Source organism: Mesoplodon mirus (genome assembly GCF_964341445.2).
Source record: "Mesoplodon mirus genome assembly, chromosome: 10".
Lineage (NCBI taxonomy): Eukaryota > Metazoa > Chordata > Mammalia > Artiodactyla > Ziphiidae > Mesoplodon > Mesoplodon mirus.
In genome coordinates this window covers 94315215-94332277 of record NC_138986.1, presented here as the reverse complement: position 1 = coordinate 94332277, position 17063 = coordinate 94315215, and the positions used below count along the sequence as shown (strand labels likewise).

The following is a 17063-nucleotide window of genomic DNA, read 5'->3' as shown; positions in this document are numbered from 1 at the left end:
ACTCTTTGAAGGATTACTTCTCTTAGATGCTCTACAGAATTGTAGGACTGTCCATTTTATAGGATTTTTTTGGAGGCAACATCTTTTTTTTTTTTTTTTTTTTGTGGTATGTGGGCCTCTCACTGTTGTGGCCTCTCCCGTTGCGGAGCACAGGCTCCGGATGCGCAGGCTCAGCGGCCATGGCTCACGGGCCCAGCTGCTCCACGGCATGTGGGATCCTCCCAGACCGGGGCACGAACCCGTGTCCCCTGCATCGGCAGGCGGACTCTCAACCACTGCACCACCAGGGAAGCCCGAGGCAACATCTTTAAAAATGCCTGTAAATTCTAAAAAGTGTTTGCTAACTTAAAGTTTGTTTTTAGGTATTTATTGCTAAGTTGAAAACCTTCTTTACCAAATATGATGGTACCAAAGATACAACTAAGCCATGGCTAAGAAAAATCAGCCCCCATGATTAAATTTTATTGAGTATGAACAATTTTTTTCTTGATGTACACTCAATTGTACTTTTCTACCCAACTGGATAAGTAAAAGCTAAAATATAATTTATTTAACTCCTTTTGGAAATAAAACTTCAACATACCTTAAACTGGTTTTCTGATAAGTTTATTTTTAATATGACTATTTAAAAATTCATCTTAATGATAGATTTGGAAAAGCCAACTTTTACTTGGGTTGACAATAATCAAAGAATGCAGCTGGTGTAGTGGCTACCATTTACCAAGTAACTGCTATGTGCTAGGCATTATTCTTGTGGTCTTACAGTTATCGACTTTAATCCTTATAGTAACACTGCAGGGTAGGTATTATTAGCCTCATTTCATTGGTGAGGAAACAGAAGCTTAAAGAAATTAAAGTGCCTTGCCAAGTTTCTATAACCAGTACCTTGCTCAGCAGATATTTGAGGGCTCTCTTCGCCCTGTCACTATGCTAAGGCTGAGAATGCAGCTGTGAATGAGAAAGACAAGATCTCCATTCTAAAGGAGCTTACATTCTAGTAGTAAAATCAGGATTTTAAAATAGCAGTGTTGGATTCTAAAATTTTTCTTCTTAGCTTCCAAACCCCTTCCCACCAAGGATACTACAGAAGAGATGGATTAAGCGATTTTAGTGCCACTTAAGAAGGTGAGTGGGGATGAAAACTACATACTGGAATACGTTATAGGAAAGAAACATTGGTATATGAGTGTCAAGCTATGTCAAAGGAAAAACCCTAGGGCTTAGGTGTATGGCAGGGAATGGAAAGCCTGTGCTGCATAACAGACTTGGCTTATGTAGACACACCTGCAGATGGTGTATAATGCAATAGCAATGATATGTACTTGCTCAGATAGCCTTAAGGATCAGTATTTTCTCAGTGTATGGCCCTGCGCTGTCCAACACGGTAGCCATTACCTACTTATGGCTTTCGAGTCCTTGAAATGTGGCTAGTGCAACTAAGGAACAGAATTTTAAATTAAAAAAAAAATTTAATTTAAAAACTGACACGTGATCCGGTTACTAGATCTTTCAAGAATGTCTGGAACAACTGGGTATGTGAATCTATTTTTTCCGCCTATATTTTAAGAAACTTAAATACAGATCAAGTATTTCTGATGAAAATTTAGCATCTGAATTGAGATGTGCTGTAATATAAAATACACATTGGATTTTGAAAACAGTATAAAAAAGAATATAAAATATCCATTAATTATTTTAAGAATAATTACATGCTGAAATGATAATATTTTGGATATACTGAGTTAAATAAAATATTAAAATTAGCTTCAACTGTTTTTTACTTTTTAAAAAACGTATCTACTAGGAAATTTTAAATTACATATATGGATTGCATTATATATATTTGTACTGGAGAGTACTTGTATAATCAAAGGAGCCCTAGTGAAGAGAGTCTGGTCCATATATTATCTTTTATTTCTGTCATCAAAATATTTTCTTAGTATATCTCATTACCCTTTTATCAAAAGTTATGTATTGCTCATCATTCTTTCTATGAATGTTAAGAATCATGTTAATAACTGTGTCAATATTTTGTCCTGTAGTAGGAATATAAAATTATTTACACATACACTTATATGAACTGTCACTATGCAAGTGTGCACATATAACACATTTATTTCCAAAGAGTATTTCCCATAGTAAGTTTTCAAAAACAGAAAGTAAACATAAGTATTCTGTGGAACTATATTCAAGGATTGACAGGCTTGGGGGAGAAACACTTTATATACTACACAATATATATATATTCAGGACAAAAGCAAACATTATAAAAAGTATAAAAATAGACAAAAAGATACAAACACAATATATTTTGGTCAGAATTTCAGATGTGGTTTTTTTTCTTCTCTCTCCCCTTTACTTCAAAAGTTATAAATACTTTGGAAGCAGCATGTATTGTTGCACTTTTGATTTTTTGTTGTACAGTTAACGAACCTGAGAGTCTGGATGACTGGTGATCATCTATTTGGCCTTCCCATTCTTTCATTTCTTCTTCTTTGATTAATAAAGGTTTTCCCAGAGTTTGGCCAACAAGATTACAGACTTCTTGAGCTTTGCGCCATGCATTTTCTACAGCAACAACACAGGCTTGCCGTCTTAGGAATTAAATGCAGAGATTATTAATACGACATTCAACAAACCGCAGCACTGAACAGTTTTGTTTAATTAGTTGATAATTAATTTAAAGATGTGCTTAACTTACCGAAGGTTCTCAATAGAACCTGGAGTATGATAGAACTGGGGTTGACTGATGACAACAGAGCTATCTAGCTTTTCAACAAGAAAGTTACAAATATTTTGCATTTTTCCAAATTCAGTAAATGTAATGCAGACCTGTAAATGAAATGAAAATTGAAATTATTTTCATGTCTGATGCATTATTTCAAATCTTTCTCTAAATGTGAGTTAAAAAAAGTAAAGCCAGGTTACAATGAGGTCATTTTATAGTATGTAACAGATATGAAAGACCTACTTGGTACGTATAACTAAGTTTCGTTATTAAATTTATTTTTGCTTATGAATTTTGTAATTTATCTAATGTTGACTTGAACATTTAAAACTTCATTTTAAATCAGAGACTTTTTATGAAAGAGAACTGGAGGGTTTCCCCTTCAACTTTATTATTCAGCTAAATTCTAACCCTGATAAATGTTTCATGACTCTTTAGTCATCTATGCCATTAGTTAGCTTCCTGATTAGCGGTAATTACTTCATACTTCACTGCTGCCATTTGAGGTATGTTTCTTCTTCCAAAAGTTATTTTCAGATCTATATGCAGAAGTTCATCTATTTCACTATGTCCTCTGCCTTTAAATATGTGGAAGCAGCAAAGAGAAATAGAGGGATGAGGTAACCCCCTGAGTCATCTTATACACTGAAGAACAGTTGCCTTTAATCATAAATGTTATCCAGGGAAAGCTGATGTTCTATCTGGTTTCAATATTAAGTGAATAATGTCTTTTATAATCAGTTTGTCAATTTCAAGTTTTTTTTTTTTTTTCAAGCTGACTGGGATTTTGAGTGGGATTGCAATGACTCTAAATATAGATTAAGGAAGACCTGATACCTTAATGACACTGAGTCTTCCAAATCAGGAACAAGGTATGTTTCTTCATTTATTTAGGTCTTCTTTAATTTCTCTTAGCAATATTTTGTAGTTTTCAGCATACACAGTTAAAAGATCAGATTTATCCCTAGGTATTTTATACTTTTGATGTTTATTAGTTCTAATAGTTTTTTTGTAGATTCCATTAGATTTTCTACATTGATGGTCATGCTGTCCATGAATAAGGACAATTTTACTTCTTACTTTCCAGTATGGATGCCTTTTATTTCTTTTTCATGCCTCACTGCACTGGTTAGAACTTCTCAGAACTTCCAGAAGTTGTGAGAGTGGATACGTTTGTCTTGTTCCTGATCTTAGGCACAAAGCAATCAGTGTTTTATCAATAAATATGATGGTTAACTGTAGACTTTTCATAGGTTCCCTTCATCATTTTGAGGAAGTTTCCTACTATTTCTAGTTTGCTGAGAATTTTTATTAGGAATGGATGTTGGACTTTGTTAAATGTTTTTCTTCATCTATTGAGATCATCATATGTTTCTTTCTTGTTAATATGATAAATTAGATTGACCAGTTTTTGAATGTTGAACCAACCTTTCATTCCAGGGATGAACCATACTTGGTCATTATATATTATCCTTTATATATATCGCTGGATTTGATTTGCTAAAGTTTTGTTTATAATTTCTGCACATAAGTTTATGATGGACACTGGTCTGTAGTTTTCTTTGCTTATAATGTCCCCCCGCCCTTCCCCCCCACCCCCCGGTTTTGTTATCTTCTGGTTCCAAATAATGAGTTGGAAAGTATTCCAGCTTGTTCATTTTCTGGAAAAGTTTGTACAGAAATGGCATAAATTCTCCCTTAAATGTATGCACTTTTTAATTTCTCTTTTAACTTCTCCTTTGACTCATGGGTTATTGAGAAGTATGTTATTTAAATTTCAAATATTTCAGTTCTATCATTTTTCCCTTAAGTGTTTTGAAGCTTTAATATTAAATGTATAAGTGTTTAAGACTGTTATATTCTCGATTGACCCATTTATCCTTATAAAATCATCTTTACCTGGGTAATACTCTTTGCTTTGAAATCTACTCTGTCTGATATTATCATAGCCACTACAACTTTCTTTTGGTTATTTTAGCATGGTATATCTTTATGCACCCCTTTGATTTTTTTTTAAAGTCAGGTTTATTAAGGCATAACTTACAGAGAGCAAAATACACTCCTTTTAGTATACGTTCTATGAATTTTGACAGATGCATTTACTCACGTAGCCACCATTATGATCAGTCCCATCAACTTCCTCAAATTACCCTGTGCTCCCTACATCCCAGCCCCTGAAAGCCACTGATCTGTTTTTTTTTAAATAGTTGCACTTAATTTTTTTAATTTAATTTTTTATTTTTTGGACAATTTAAAAGGCTACTTTCCATGTACAGTTACTACAAAATATTGGCTCTATTCCTCGTGTTGTAACTCTATGTCCTTGAGCCTATCTTATACCCAATAGTCTGTACCTCCCACTCTCCCACTCCTATATTGCCCCTGCCCCCCAACACTGGTAACCATTAGTTTGTTCTCTATATCTGTGAGTCTGCTTCTTGTTTTATTCACTAGCTTTTTATATTTTTTAGACTTCACATATAAGTGATATACAGTATTTGTCTTTGTCTGACTTATTTCACTTAGCATAATGCCCTGCAAGTCCATCCATGTTGCTGCAAATGGCAAAATTTCATTCTTTTTTATGGCTCAGTAGTATTCCATTGTACACACACACACACACATATATATATACCATAGCTTCTTTATTCATTCATCTGTTGATGGACACTTAGGTTGCCTACGTATCTTGGCAGTTACAAATAATGCTGGATGAACACTGGGGTGCATGTATCTTTTATCATTTGTAAATATTTTATCCCATTCAGTAGGTTGTCTTTTCATTATGTCAATGGTTACCTTTGCTGTGCAAAAGCTTTTAAGTTTAATTCGGTCTCATTTGTTTATTTTTACCTTTATTTTCTTTACTTTAGGGGACAGATCAAAAAATATTGCTGTGATTTACGTCAAAGAGTTTTCTGCCTATGTTTTCCTCTAGGAGTTTTATGGTATCCAGTCCTACATTTAGGTGTTTAATCAATTTTGAGTTTATTTTTGTACATGGTGTTAGAGAATGTTCTAATTTCATTCTTTTATATGTAGCTGCCAGTTTTCCCAGCACCACTGATTGAAGAGACTGTCTTTTTTCCACTGTATATTCTTGCCTCCTTTGTTGTAGATTAATTGACTATAAGTGCATGGGTTTACTTCTGGGCTCTCTATCCTGTTCCATTGATGTGTCTGTTTTTGTGCCAGAACCATACTATTTTGATTACTGTAGCTTTGTAGTATAGTCTGAAGTCAGGGAGCATGATTCCTCCAGCTCTGTTCCTCATTCTCAAGATTGTTTTGGCTATTAGGGATCTTCTGTGTTTCCATATAAATTTTAAAATTATTTGTTCTAGTTCTGTGAAAAACGCCATTGGTATTTTGATAGGGATTGCACTTAATCTGTAGATTGCTTGGGTACTACAGTCATTTTCACAATATTGATTCTTCCAATTCAAGAACATGGTATATCTTTCCATCTGTTTGTGTTGTCTTCAATTTGTTTCATAACTGTCATATGGTTTTCAGAGTATAGGTGTTTTGCCTCCTTAGGTAGATTTATTCCTAGGTATTTTATTCTTTTTGATGAGATGGTAAATAGGACTGTTTCCTTAGTTCCCCTTTCTGATACGTCATTGTTAGTGTACAGAAATGCAACAGATTTCTGTGTATTAATTTTGTATCCTGCAACTTTACTAAATTAATTGATGAACTCTAGTAGTTTTCTGATGGTATCTTTAGGATTTTCTATGTATAGTATCATGTCATCTGCAAACAGTGACAGTTTTACTTCCTCCTTTCCAACATGGATTCCTTTTATTTCTTTATCTTCTCTGATTGCTGTGGCTAGGGCTTCCAAAACTATGTTGAATAAAAGTGACAAGAGTGGACATCCTTGTCTTATTCCTGATCTTAGAGGAAATGTTTTCAGCTTTTCACTGTTGAGAATGATGTTAGTGGTGGGTTTGTCATATATGGCCTTTATCATGTTGAGGTATGTTTCCTCTATGCCTGCTTTCTGGAGGGTTTTTATTATAAATGGATGTTGAATTTTATCAAAAGCTTTTCCTGTACCTATTGAGAAGATCATGTGGTTTTTATTCTCCAATTTGTTAATGTGGTGTGTCACATGGATTGATTTGCAGATATTGAAAAATCCTTGCATCCCTGGGATAAATTCCACTTGATCATGGTATATGATCTTTTTGATGTACTGTTGGATTCGGTTTGCTAATATTTTGTTGGGGATTTTTGAATTTATGTTAATTAGTGATATTGGCCTGTAATTTTCTTTTTTTGTGTGTGTTATCTTTGTCTGGTTTTGGTATCAGAGTGATGCTAGCCTCACAGAATGAGTTCCGAAGTGTTCACTCTCTGCAATTTTTTGGAATAGTTTCAGAGGACAGGTGTTAACTCTTCTCTAAATGTTTGGTAGAATTCACCTGTGAAGCCACCTGGTCCTAGACTTTTGTTTGTTGTGAGTTTTTAAATTACAGATTCAATCTCGTTACTGTAATTGGCCTGTTTATATTTTCTATTTCTTCCTGGTTCAGTCTTGGGAGATTGTGCCTTTCTAAGAATTTGTCCATTTCTTCTAGGTTGTCCATTTTATTGGTATATAGTTGTTCATAGTAGTTTCTTATGATCCTTTGTATTTCTGTGGTGTCAGTTGTAACTTCTTTTTCATTTCTGATTTTATTTATTTGGGCCCTCTCCTTTCTTTTCTTGATGAGTGTGGCTAAAGGTTTACCAATTTTGTTTATTTTTTCAAAGAACCGGCTTTTATTGATCTTTTCTATTGTTTTCTTCATTTCTATTTCATTTATTCCTGCTCTGATCTTTATGATTTCTTTCCTTCTACTAACTTTGGGTTTTGTTAGTTCTTTTGCTTTAGGTGTAAGGTTAGGTTGTTTACTTGAGAGTTTTCTTGTTTACTGAGGTAAGCTTGTATTGCTGTAAACTTCCCTCTTAGAACTGCTTTTGCTGTGTCCCATAAGTTTTGGATTGTCGTGTTTTCATTTTCATTTGTCTCTAGGTAAATTTTGACTTCCTCTTTGATTTCTTCGGTGATCCACTGCTTGTTTAGTAGCATATTGTTTAGCCTCCACGTTTGTGTTTTTTGCAGTTTTTCTAAATAGTTGATTTCTAGTCATATAGCATTGTGGTCAGAAAAGATGCCTGATATAATTTCAATTTTCTTAAATTTACTGAGACTTGTTTTGTGGCCTAGCATGTGATTTATCCTGGAGAATGTGCACATGGAACCATGTGCACTTGAAAAGAATGTGTATTTTGCTGCTTTCTGCTGGAATGCTCTGTATATATCAATTAAGTCCATTTGGACTAATGTGTTAGAGAAGATATAACAATTGTAAACATATATGCACTCAACATAGGAGTACCTATATATATAAGGCAAATGCTAACAGACATAAAAGGAGAAATCAATGGTAACACAATAATTGTAGGGGACTTTAAAATCCCACTTACATCAATGGACAGATCATCCAGACTGAAAATGAATAAGGAAACACAGGCCTTAAATAACACATTGATCTGTTTTTTTAAAACTTTATTTTTTTAGAGAAGTTTTAGGCACACAGTAAAACTGACAGGAAGGAACAGAGGTTTTCCATATATACCCTTCTACCCCCCACACACATAGTTCCCCCTCACCATAATCAACATTCCCCACCAGAGTGGTACATTTGTTACAATATGTGTACCTACCGGGTTGACCAAAAAGTTCTTTCAGGTTTTTCCATAACACCTTTGGCCAACCCAATACACTGACACAGCATAATGACCAGAAGTCCATAGTTTACATTAGAGTTCATTCTTGGTGTTTTATATTCATTGGGTTTGTACAAATGTATGCTGACATGCATCTATCATTATAGTCTCATACAGAATACTCTCACTGCCCTAAAATTCCTCTGTGCACCCCCTATTCATCCCACCCTCCCCCCAACTGCTGGCAACCATTGATCCTTTTACTGTCCCCATAGTTTTGCTTCTCCCAGAATGTCATATAGTTGGAATCATACAGTTTGTAGCCTTTTCTGATTGTCTTAGTAATAGGCATTTAAGGTTCATACCTATTTTCATGCCTTGAGAGCTTATTTATTTTTAGTGCTGAATAATATTCCATTTTCTGGATGTACCAGTTTATGTATCCATTCACCTACTGAAGGACATCTTTGTTGCTTCCAAATTTTGCGATTATGAATAAAGCTGCTATAAATATCCATGTGCACATTTCTATGTGAGCATATATTTTCACCTCCTTTGGGTACATACTAAGGAGCATGATTGCTGCATCATGTGGTAGGAATATGTTTAGTTTTATAGGAAACTTTGTCTCCCAAAATGACTGCACCATTTTGCATTCCCACCAGGAATGAGTGAGAGCTCCTCTTGTTCCACAACCTCGTCAGCATTTGGTGTTGTCAGCATTCCAGATTTTGGCCATTCTAATAAGTGTGCAGTGACATTTCATTTGTTTTAATTTGCATCTGCCTAATAACATATGATGTGGATCATCTTTTCATATGCTTACTTACCATCTATATATCTTTTTTAGTGAGGCATCTGTTAAGGTCTTTGGTTTATTTTTAATTTTTTTTCTTACTGTTGAGGTTAAGAGTTCTTTGTGTATTTTGGATAGCAGTCCTTTAAAATACGTGTGTTTTGCAAATATTTTCTCTGAGTCTGTGAATTTTCTTATTATTCTCCTGACATTGTCTTTCACAGAGCAGAAGTTTTTTTTTTTTAAATATAATAGTGTTTTACTTGTTGACAGTTTGCTTTATTTATTTATTTATTTTTGGCTGTGTTGGGTCTTCGTTTCTGTGCGAGGGCTTTCTCTAGTTGTGGAGAGCGGGGGCCACTCTTCATCGCGGTGTGCGGGCCTCTCACTATCGTGGCCTCTCTTGTTGCGGAGCACAGGCTCCAGGTGCGCAGGCTCAGTAATTTTGGCTCACGGGCCCAGTTGCTCTGTGGCATGTGGGATCTTCCCAGACCGGGGCACGAACCCGCGTCCCCTGCATCGGCAGGCAGACTCTCAACCACTGCGCCACCAGGGAAGCCCCCAGAGCAGAAGTTTTTAACTGTAATGAAGTCCAGCTTACCAATTACCAATTATTTCTTTCATGGATCAATGCCTTTGGTGTTGTATCTACAAAGTCAGTGTGATACTCAAGGCCATCTAGGTTTTCTCATATGTTTACAGTTTTGTGTTTTACCTTCAGGTCTATGATACATTCTGAGTTAATGTTTTGAAGGGTGCAAGGTCTGTATCTAGATACTTTTTATTTTGTATGTGGATGTCTAGTTGTTCCAGCACCAATTGTTGACAAGATGATTGTGCCCCATTGTACTGCCTTTGCTCCTTTCTCAAAAATCAGTTGATTATACAGGAGTCTATTTCATGGCTCTCTATTCTGTTCCACTGATCTATTTGTCTATTCTTCAAACACTACTACACTATCTTGATTTCTGAAGCCTTTTAGTAAGCCTTGGAGTCAGGGAATGTCATTTCTCCAACTTTGTTCTTCTCCTTCAATACTGTATTGACTATTCTGGTTCTTTTGCATCTCCATTTAAACTTGAATCATTTTTTTTTTTCAATATCGCCAAAATAACTTACTGGGAGTTTGGTTGGGACTGCATCAAATCTATAGATCTAGTTCAGAAGAACTGACATCCTGACCATATTGAGTCTTTCTATCCATGAACATGGAATATCTCTCCATTTATTTGGCTCTTCTTTGATCTAATTTATCAGAGTGTCAAAGTTTTCCTCATATAAATCTTGTACATGTATGTTGTTAGATATACACCCAAGTATTTCATGTTTTGCGGTACTATAGAAAATTGTTTTTAATTTCAAATTCTACTTGTTTATTGCTGGTATGTAGGAAATATTTTGTTGAAGATTTTTGCCTCTATATTCATGAGAGATTGGTCTGTAGTTTTCTTATCTTGTAATGCATTTCCATAGGATTTGTACTGATGTCTCCATTTTCAGTTCTGATATTAGTAATTTGTTCTTTCTCTTTTTTTTCCCCCTTTAGTTTGGCCAGAAGCTTATCAATCTTATTGATCTTTTCAGAGAACTAGCTTTTGGTTTCACTAATTTTCTCTATTGATTTCCTGTTTTCAGTTTCACTGATTTCTGCTCTAATTCTTATTATTTTTCTTCTGCTTACTTTGGACTTAATTTGCTCTTCTTTTTCTAGTTTCCTAAGGTGGAATCATTAGATTATTTATTTTAGATTTTTCTTCTTTTTACTATATGCATTCAATGTTAAAATTTCTCTCTAATCTGTTTTCACTGTATCTCACACATTTTCATTTTCATTTAGTTCTAGATATTTTAAAATTTCTCTTGAGATTTCTTCATTGACCCATGTTATTTAGAAGTGTGTTGTTTAATCTCCATGTATTTTGGGATTTTCCAATTACGTTTCTGTTATTGATTTCTAGGTTAATGCCACTGTGGTCAGAGAGCAGACATTATATGATCTATCCTTTTAAATTTGTTAAGGTATAAATTTTGGCCTAAAATGTATTTTTTGGCGGTGGGGGTGGGGGAAGTAAAGGTTTACTGCAGGGCCAAGCAATGAGAATGGGTGGCTTGTGCTCAAAAGACCCAAACTCCAAATGTGTTCTATCTTGGTGAATGCTCCATGAGAGCTTGAGAAGAAGAATACTGTTTTTGGAGGAAGTAATTTATAGATGTCCATTCTATCCAGTGAATTGATGGTACTGTTAAGTTCAACTAGGTCCTTACTGATTTTATGCCTGCTGAATCTGTCCCTTCTTGATAAAGGGAGTTGGAGACTCCAACTATGATAGTGGACTCATCTATTTCTCCTAGCAGTTCTATTAGTTTTTGCCTCATGTGGTTGGGGAATGCACGTTAAGGAGTTTTTTTTTTTTTTTTTTTTGGCTGTGCCACCATGCAGCATGTGGGATCTCAGTTCCCCGACCAGGGATCGAACCCATGCCCCCTGCACTGGAAGTGCAGGGTCTTAACCACAGGACTGCCAGGGAAGTCCCCAAGGATTGTTATGGCTCTGGGAAAATTGCCCCTGTATCATTACATAATGCCCTTCTGTATCCCTGATAACTCCTTGTTATGAAGTCTGTTGTGTCTGAAATTATAATAGTGACTCAAAAGAAATTTTGATTAGTGTTAGCATGATTAATTTTTCTCCATGGATTTACTTTTAATCTATATATGTCTTTATATTTAAAATGGATTTCTCATAGATAACATATAGTTGGGTAGTGGTTTGTTTTTTTTTTGCGGTACGCGGGCCTCTCACAGCTGTGGCCTCTCCCGTTGCGGAGCACAGGCTCCGGACGCGCAGGCTCAGCAGCCATGGCTCACAGGCCCAGCTGCTCCACGGCATGAGGGATCTTCCCAGACCGGGGCATGAACCCATGTCCCCTGCATCAGCAGGCGGACTGTCAACCACTGCGCCACCAGGGAAGCCCTTGGGTAGTGTTTTTTGATGCAGTTTGACAATCTCTGTCTTTTAATTGCTGCGTTTAGACCACTGATGTTCAAAGCATTACCGATATAGTTGGATTAATATCCACCATATTCTTTACTGTTTATTTGTTGCCCTTGTTCCTTTTTCTAAGTTCTGTCTTCTGCCTTTTGTGATTTAAAAACATTTTTCATTTATTTATTTATTTTGGCTGTGTTGGGTCTTCGTTGCTGTGTGTGAGCTTTCTCTAGTTGCTGCAAGCGGGGGCTATTTTTTGTTGCAGTGTGCGGGCTTCTCATTGCAGTGGCTTCTCCTGTTGCAGAGCACAGGCTCTAGGTGCACGGGTTTCAGTAGTTATGGTACACAGGCTCAGTAGATGTGGCTCGTGGGCTCTAGAGCGCAGGCTCAGTAGCTGTGGCACACAGGCTTAGTTGCTCCACGGCATGTGGGATCTTCCCGGATCAGGGCTTGAACCCATTTCCCCTGCACTGGCAAGTGGATTCTTAACCACTGTGCCACCAGGGAAGCCCTTGTGATTTTAACTGAGCATTTCATGGTTCCCTTTTTCCTCCTTTCTTAGCATATCAGTTATATATTTTTAAGCTTTTTTTAGTGGTTTCTCTAAAGTATGCAATACATATTTACAGCTAATCCAAGTCCACTTTTAAGTAACACTATACCACTTTATGGGTTGTGTGAGTACCTTATAATAACAAAATAATCCTAATTCCTCCATCCCATCTCTTGTATCATTACTGTCATTCATTTCACTTATATATCAGCATACACAAGTATATATATAAGAAACATGCATAAGCATACAAAATTGAATATATTGTTGCTATTACTTTAAACAAACTGTTATTCACTAGATTGATTAAGAATAAGAAAAATATCTATAACACAGGGAACTCTGCTCCATATTATGTAACAACCTAAATGGGAAAAGAATTTGAAAAAGAAGAGATACATGTATATGTATAACTGAATCACTTTGCTGTACACCTGAAACTAATGCAACATTGTTAATCAACTATAGTATAAAATAAGAAGTTAAGAAAAAGAATAAGAAAAATAAAAGTATTTTACCTTCACTTACTCCTTTTTTGATGTTTTTCTTTTCTTTACATAGATCCAGGTTTCTGATCTGTATTATTTTCCTTCTTTCTAAAGAACTTCTTCTAACAGTTGTTGCAAGGCAGCCTTAATGGTAACAAATTCCCTCAATTTTTGGACTTCCCTGCTGGCCTAGTGGTTAGGATTCTGGGCTTTCACTGCAGTGGCCTTGGTTCAATCCCTGGTTGGGAAAGATCCTGCAAATTGCATGGTGCGGCCAGAAAAGAAAAAACAAAAAACAAAAAACACCCCCACCCCCCAAAGAAACAGTCTTAGTCAAATTCCCTCAATTTTTGTCTGAGAAAGTCTTTATTTCTCCTTCAATTTTGAAGGATACTGTGTAGAGAACTCTAGGTTGGGTTTTTTTTTTCTCTCAACACTTTTAAGTGTTTAACTCCACTCTGTCTTTTCTTGTATGGTTTCGGAGGAAAAGTCAAATATAATTCTTATTTTTCTTCCTCTATAGGTAAGGTGTTTTTACCTCTGGCTTCTTTCACGTTTTCTTCCTTATCTTTGATTTTTTGTAGTTTGAAAATAATAAGCTCACCAGTAGGGGTCTTTTTGGGCATTTATTGGGGAAATTCTCTGTCATTATTGCTTCAAATATTTCTTCTGTTCCTTTCTTTCTTCTCCTTCTGATACTCTCATTATGTGTATGTTATACTTTCTATAGATGTCCCGTAGTCCTTGGATATTCTGGGTTTTTTTTCCCCCAGTTTTTCTTCTCTTTGCTTTTCAGTTTTTGAGGTTTCTATTGAGATACCCTCAAGCCTAGAGAGTCTTTCCTCTACTGCATCCAGTCTACTAAAAAGCCCATCAGAAGCATTCTTCATTTCTGTTACAGTGTTTTTGATCTCTAGTATTACTTTTTGGGTCTTAGGATTTCAATCTCTCTGCTTATGTTGCCCATCTGTTCTTTCATGGTGTCTACTTATCCATTAGAGCTCTTAGCACATTAATCATATTTGTTTTAAATTCTCAGTCTGATAGTTCCAACATCCCTACTATCTCTAGTTCTGATGCTTGCACTGTCTCATCAAACTGCATGTTTTGCCTTTTGGTGTGCCTTGTAATTTTTTCCTTGATAACTAGACATGATATACTGAGTAAAAGGAACTGCTGTAAATAAGTCTTTAGTAATGTGGTGGTAAGATATAGGGAGAGGGAAAGTGTTCTACTGTTTTATGATTCTCAGTTTTTTAGTGAGCCACTGCCTCCAGACTGAACTTCACAAGTATTTCTGAGTTGTTGTTGTTGTTTTCTCCTCCTCTTTAGGTAGAAGAAAATGGCTAGAGTGGATTGGATTTTGGTATTTCCCTTCCCTCTGGTTAGTTAGGCTCTGATAATATACCAGCAGGTTAAGGTCTGCTTACCTAGTTTCTCCTGAGGACAGACTTTCTTAAGAAGAACAGAGTACTCTGGCATATTTCAAAATGGTTCCTTTTCCCCTCCCTCTGCCAGACACACTAGGGAAGTTTTTTCACATGTTCACAGTGAGAACCTAGTTGAGCACGTGGAGGTTCTCACAAAACTGTGGGTCCCCCTCTATGACTGGATTCTCTAGAGTTTTAATTTTCAGAGTTGTCCACACTGAGCCTCCAGGAATTTGTCAATTATAGTTCAGATTTTCCTACCCGGGCACCGTTTCTGGAGGTGGTTTCTGTTGTCTCTGCTCTGGTAAGCTGTGACTCACTGTGTCTGCCTGTCTGTCTCTCCAGTTTTGCGGGTAGCAGTGTGCCCTGTATGCTCACCTCTCTTATGGATCCTAGAAGAGTTGTTGATTTTTCAGGGTTTTTTTCAGCTTTTTACTTGTTAGGATGCAGTGGTGACTTCTAAGCTCCTAACACGTAGACTAAGAAACTGAAAGTCTGCCATTACTTTTAACCAGTTGGTGCCCTCATATTTAAAGTACACTTGTCTTATGTAGCAGCTTCCCACTAGCCATCCATTTTACATTTGGTAGTGTATATATGTTAATGCTACTCTCTCACTTCATTGCTGCATAGCACAGGGAGATCAGCTCGGTGCTTTGTGACCACCTAGAGGGGTGGGATAGGGAGGGTGGGAGGGAGACGCAAGATGGAGGAGATATGGGGATATATGTATATGTATAGCTGATTCACTGTGTTATACAGCAGAAACTAACACACCATTGTAAAGCAATTATACTCCAATAAAGATATAAAAAAATAAATTCTATTAATAAAAGAAAAAAAAGTACATTTGTTGCAAGCAGCTTACAGGTGAGGTGTGTTTTTTTTTATACAATCTGAAATATAAGCCTTCTAATGGAGGTATTTAGAATATTTATATTTAATGTGATTATTGATATGGTATATTTAAACCTCTGATCTTGCTATACTATTTGTCTCATATTTTCTTTTTTCCCCCTCCCCATTTTCTGCCTTTTTTGGGGGGGGATTGAGTATATTTTTATTATTCTATTTGATATCCTTCATTGGCTTCTTTGCTACAACTCTTGTTGTTGTAGTTAATTCAGTGTCTGCTTTAGAGTTTATAGTATATACATGTTTAATTTATCACAGTCTACCTTCAGGAGATATACCATTTCATATATAAGAAACCTACAATATTATACTTCTATTTCTCCCTTCTTGACCTTCGTGCTATTGCTGTTGTATGTTTTACTTTTACATATGTTAGAATTCCTAAAGTTCATCATTACCATTTTTGTTTAAACAATTACCTTCTATATAGATGTAGCGATATAGAGATGATATAAGAAAAATATCATATCTACCTGTGTAGTTACCATTTTCAGTGCTCTTCATTCCTTTGTGTAGATTCCTATTCCTTTTTAGTACCATTTCATTCCACCTACCCAATTTCATTTAGCATTTCTTGTATTGCAAGTCTACAGGTAATGAATTCTTTCAGCTTTCTGAAAAAGTCTATAGTTGGCCTTTAATTTTGAGCAGTATTTTTGCTCAACACAGGGTGATAATAACAAACTATAAGATGACAGGAGAAATATGATTTAAAAGCCCCAAGTGAGAAAGACACTTTTTTAGTTGTAATCATTGTTTATGACTGTAAGCTCAACAGAAGGGAACAATGTGATGCAAGTGCCAAAATGTTCAGGCGTGTATGTGTTATTAGAAATAAACATTCCAGAATAAGGAAGATAATCATCTTTCTCTAACATGGAATCACAATTAGGACACTATAGTTATAGATGCTTTAGGAGGAAATTGATTAACAAAAGAGAGAGTCTGTTGTATAAGAAATGACCAAAGAAACTGGGGATCCTTACACTTGGTGAAGAAAAAAGTAGCATTAATATGATACTGAGGGCTTCCCTGGTGGCGCAGTGGTTGGGAGTCTGCCTGCTGATGCAGGGGACACGGGTTCGAGCCCTGGTCTGGGAGGATCCCGCATGCCGCGGAGCGGCTGGGCCCGTGAGCCACAACTGCTGAGCCTGTGCGTCTGGGGCCTGTGCTCCGCGACAGGAGAGGCCGCAGCAGTGAGAGGCCCGCGCACCGCGATGAAGAGAGTGGTCCCCGCTTGCCACAACTAGAGAAAGCCCTCGCACAGAAACAAAGACCCACCACAGCCAAAAATAAATAAATAAACAAATGTGGGGTTAAAAAAAAAAAAAAACAAAAAAAAAACCCAGCTTCTTCTCTAAAAAAAAAAAAAAAAAAAAAAATATGATACTGAACCTCAAGTATATACTTCTAAGAAGAAATATTTGTTTTGTCCTTGGAGAG

The 17063-nt window shown here is 36.2% G+C and overlaps 1 protein-coding gene across 1 annotated transcript in view; it reads right to left on the bottom strand.

Annotated features, from left to right (window-relative positions):
• Positions 1–1867: 1867 nt before the first annotated feature.
• IRAK1BP1 (interleukin 1 receptor associated kinase 1 binding protein 1) overlaps positions 1868–17063 on the bottom strand; it is a 39450-nt gene continuing 24254 nt past the window's right edge. Inside the window, exons 3-4 of the mRNA XM_082634363.1 lie at positions 2702–2832; positions 1868–2594 (exon numbers count right to left, since the gene is read on the bottom strand). Of these exons, the coding sequence (XP_082490489.1) occupies positions 2324–2594; positions 2702–2832 (402 nt within the window). The 3' untranslated portion in view covers positions 1868–2323. The remainder of the gene's footprint in view (positions 2595–2701; positions 2833–17063) is intronic.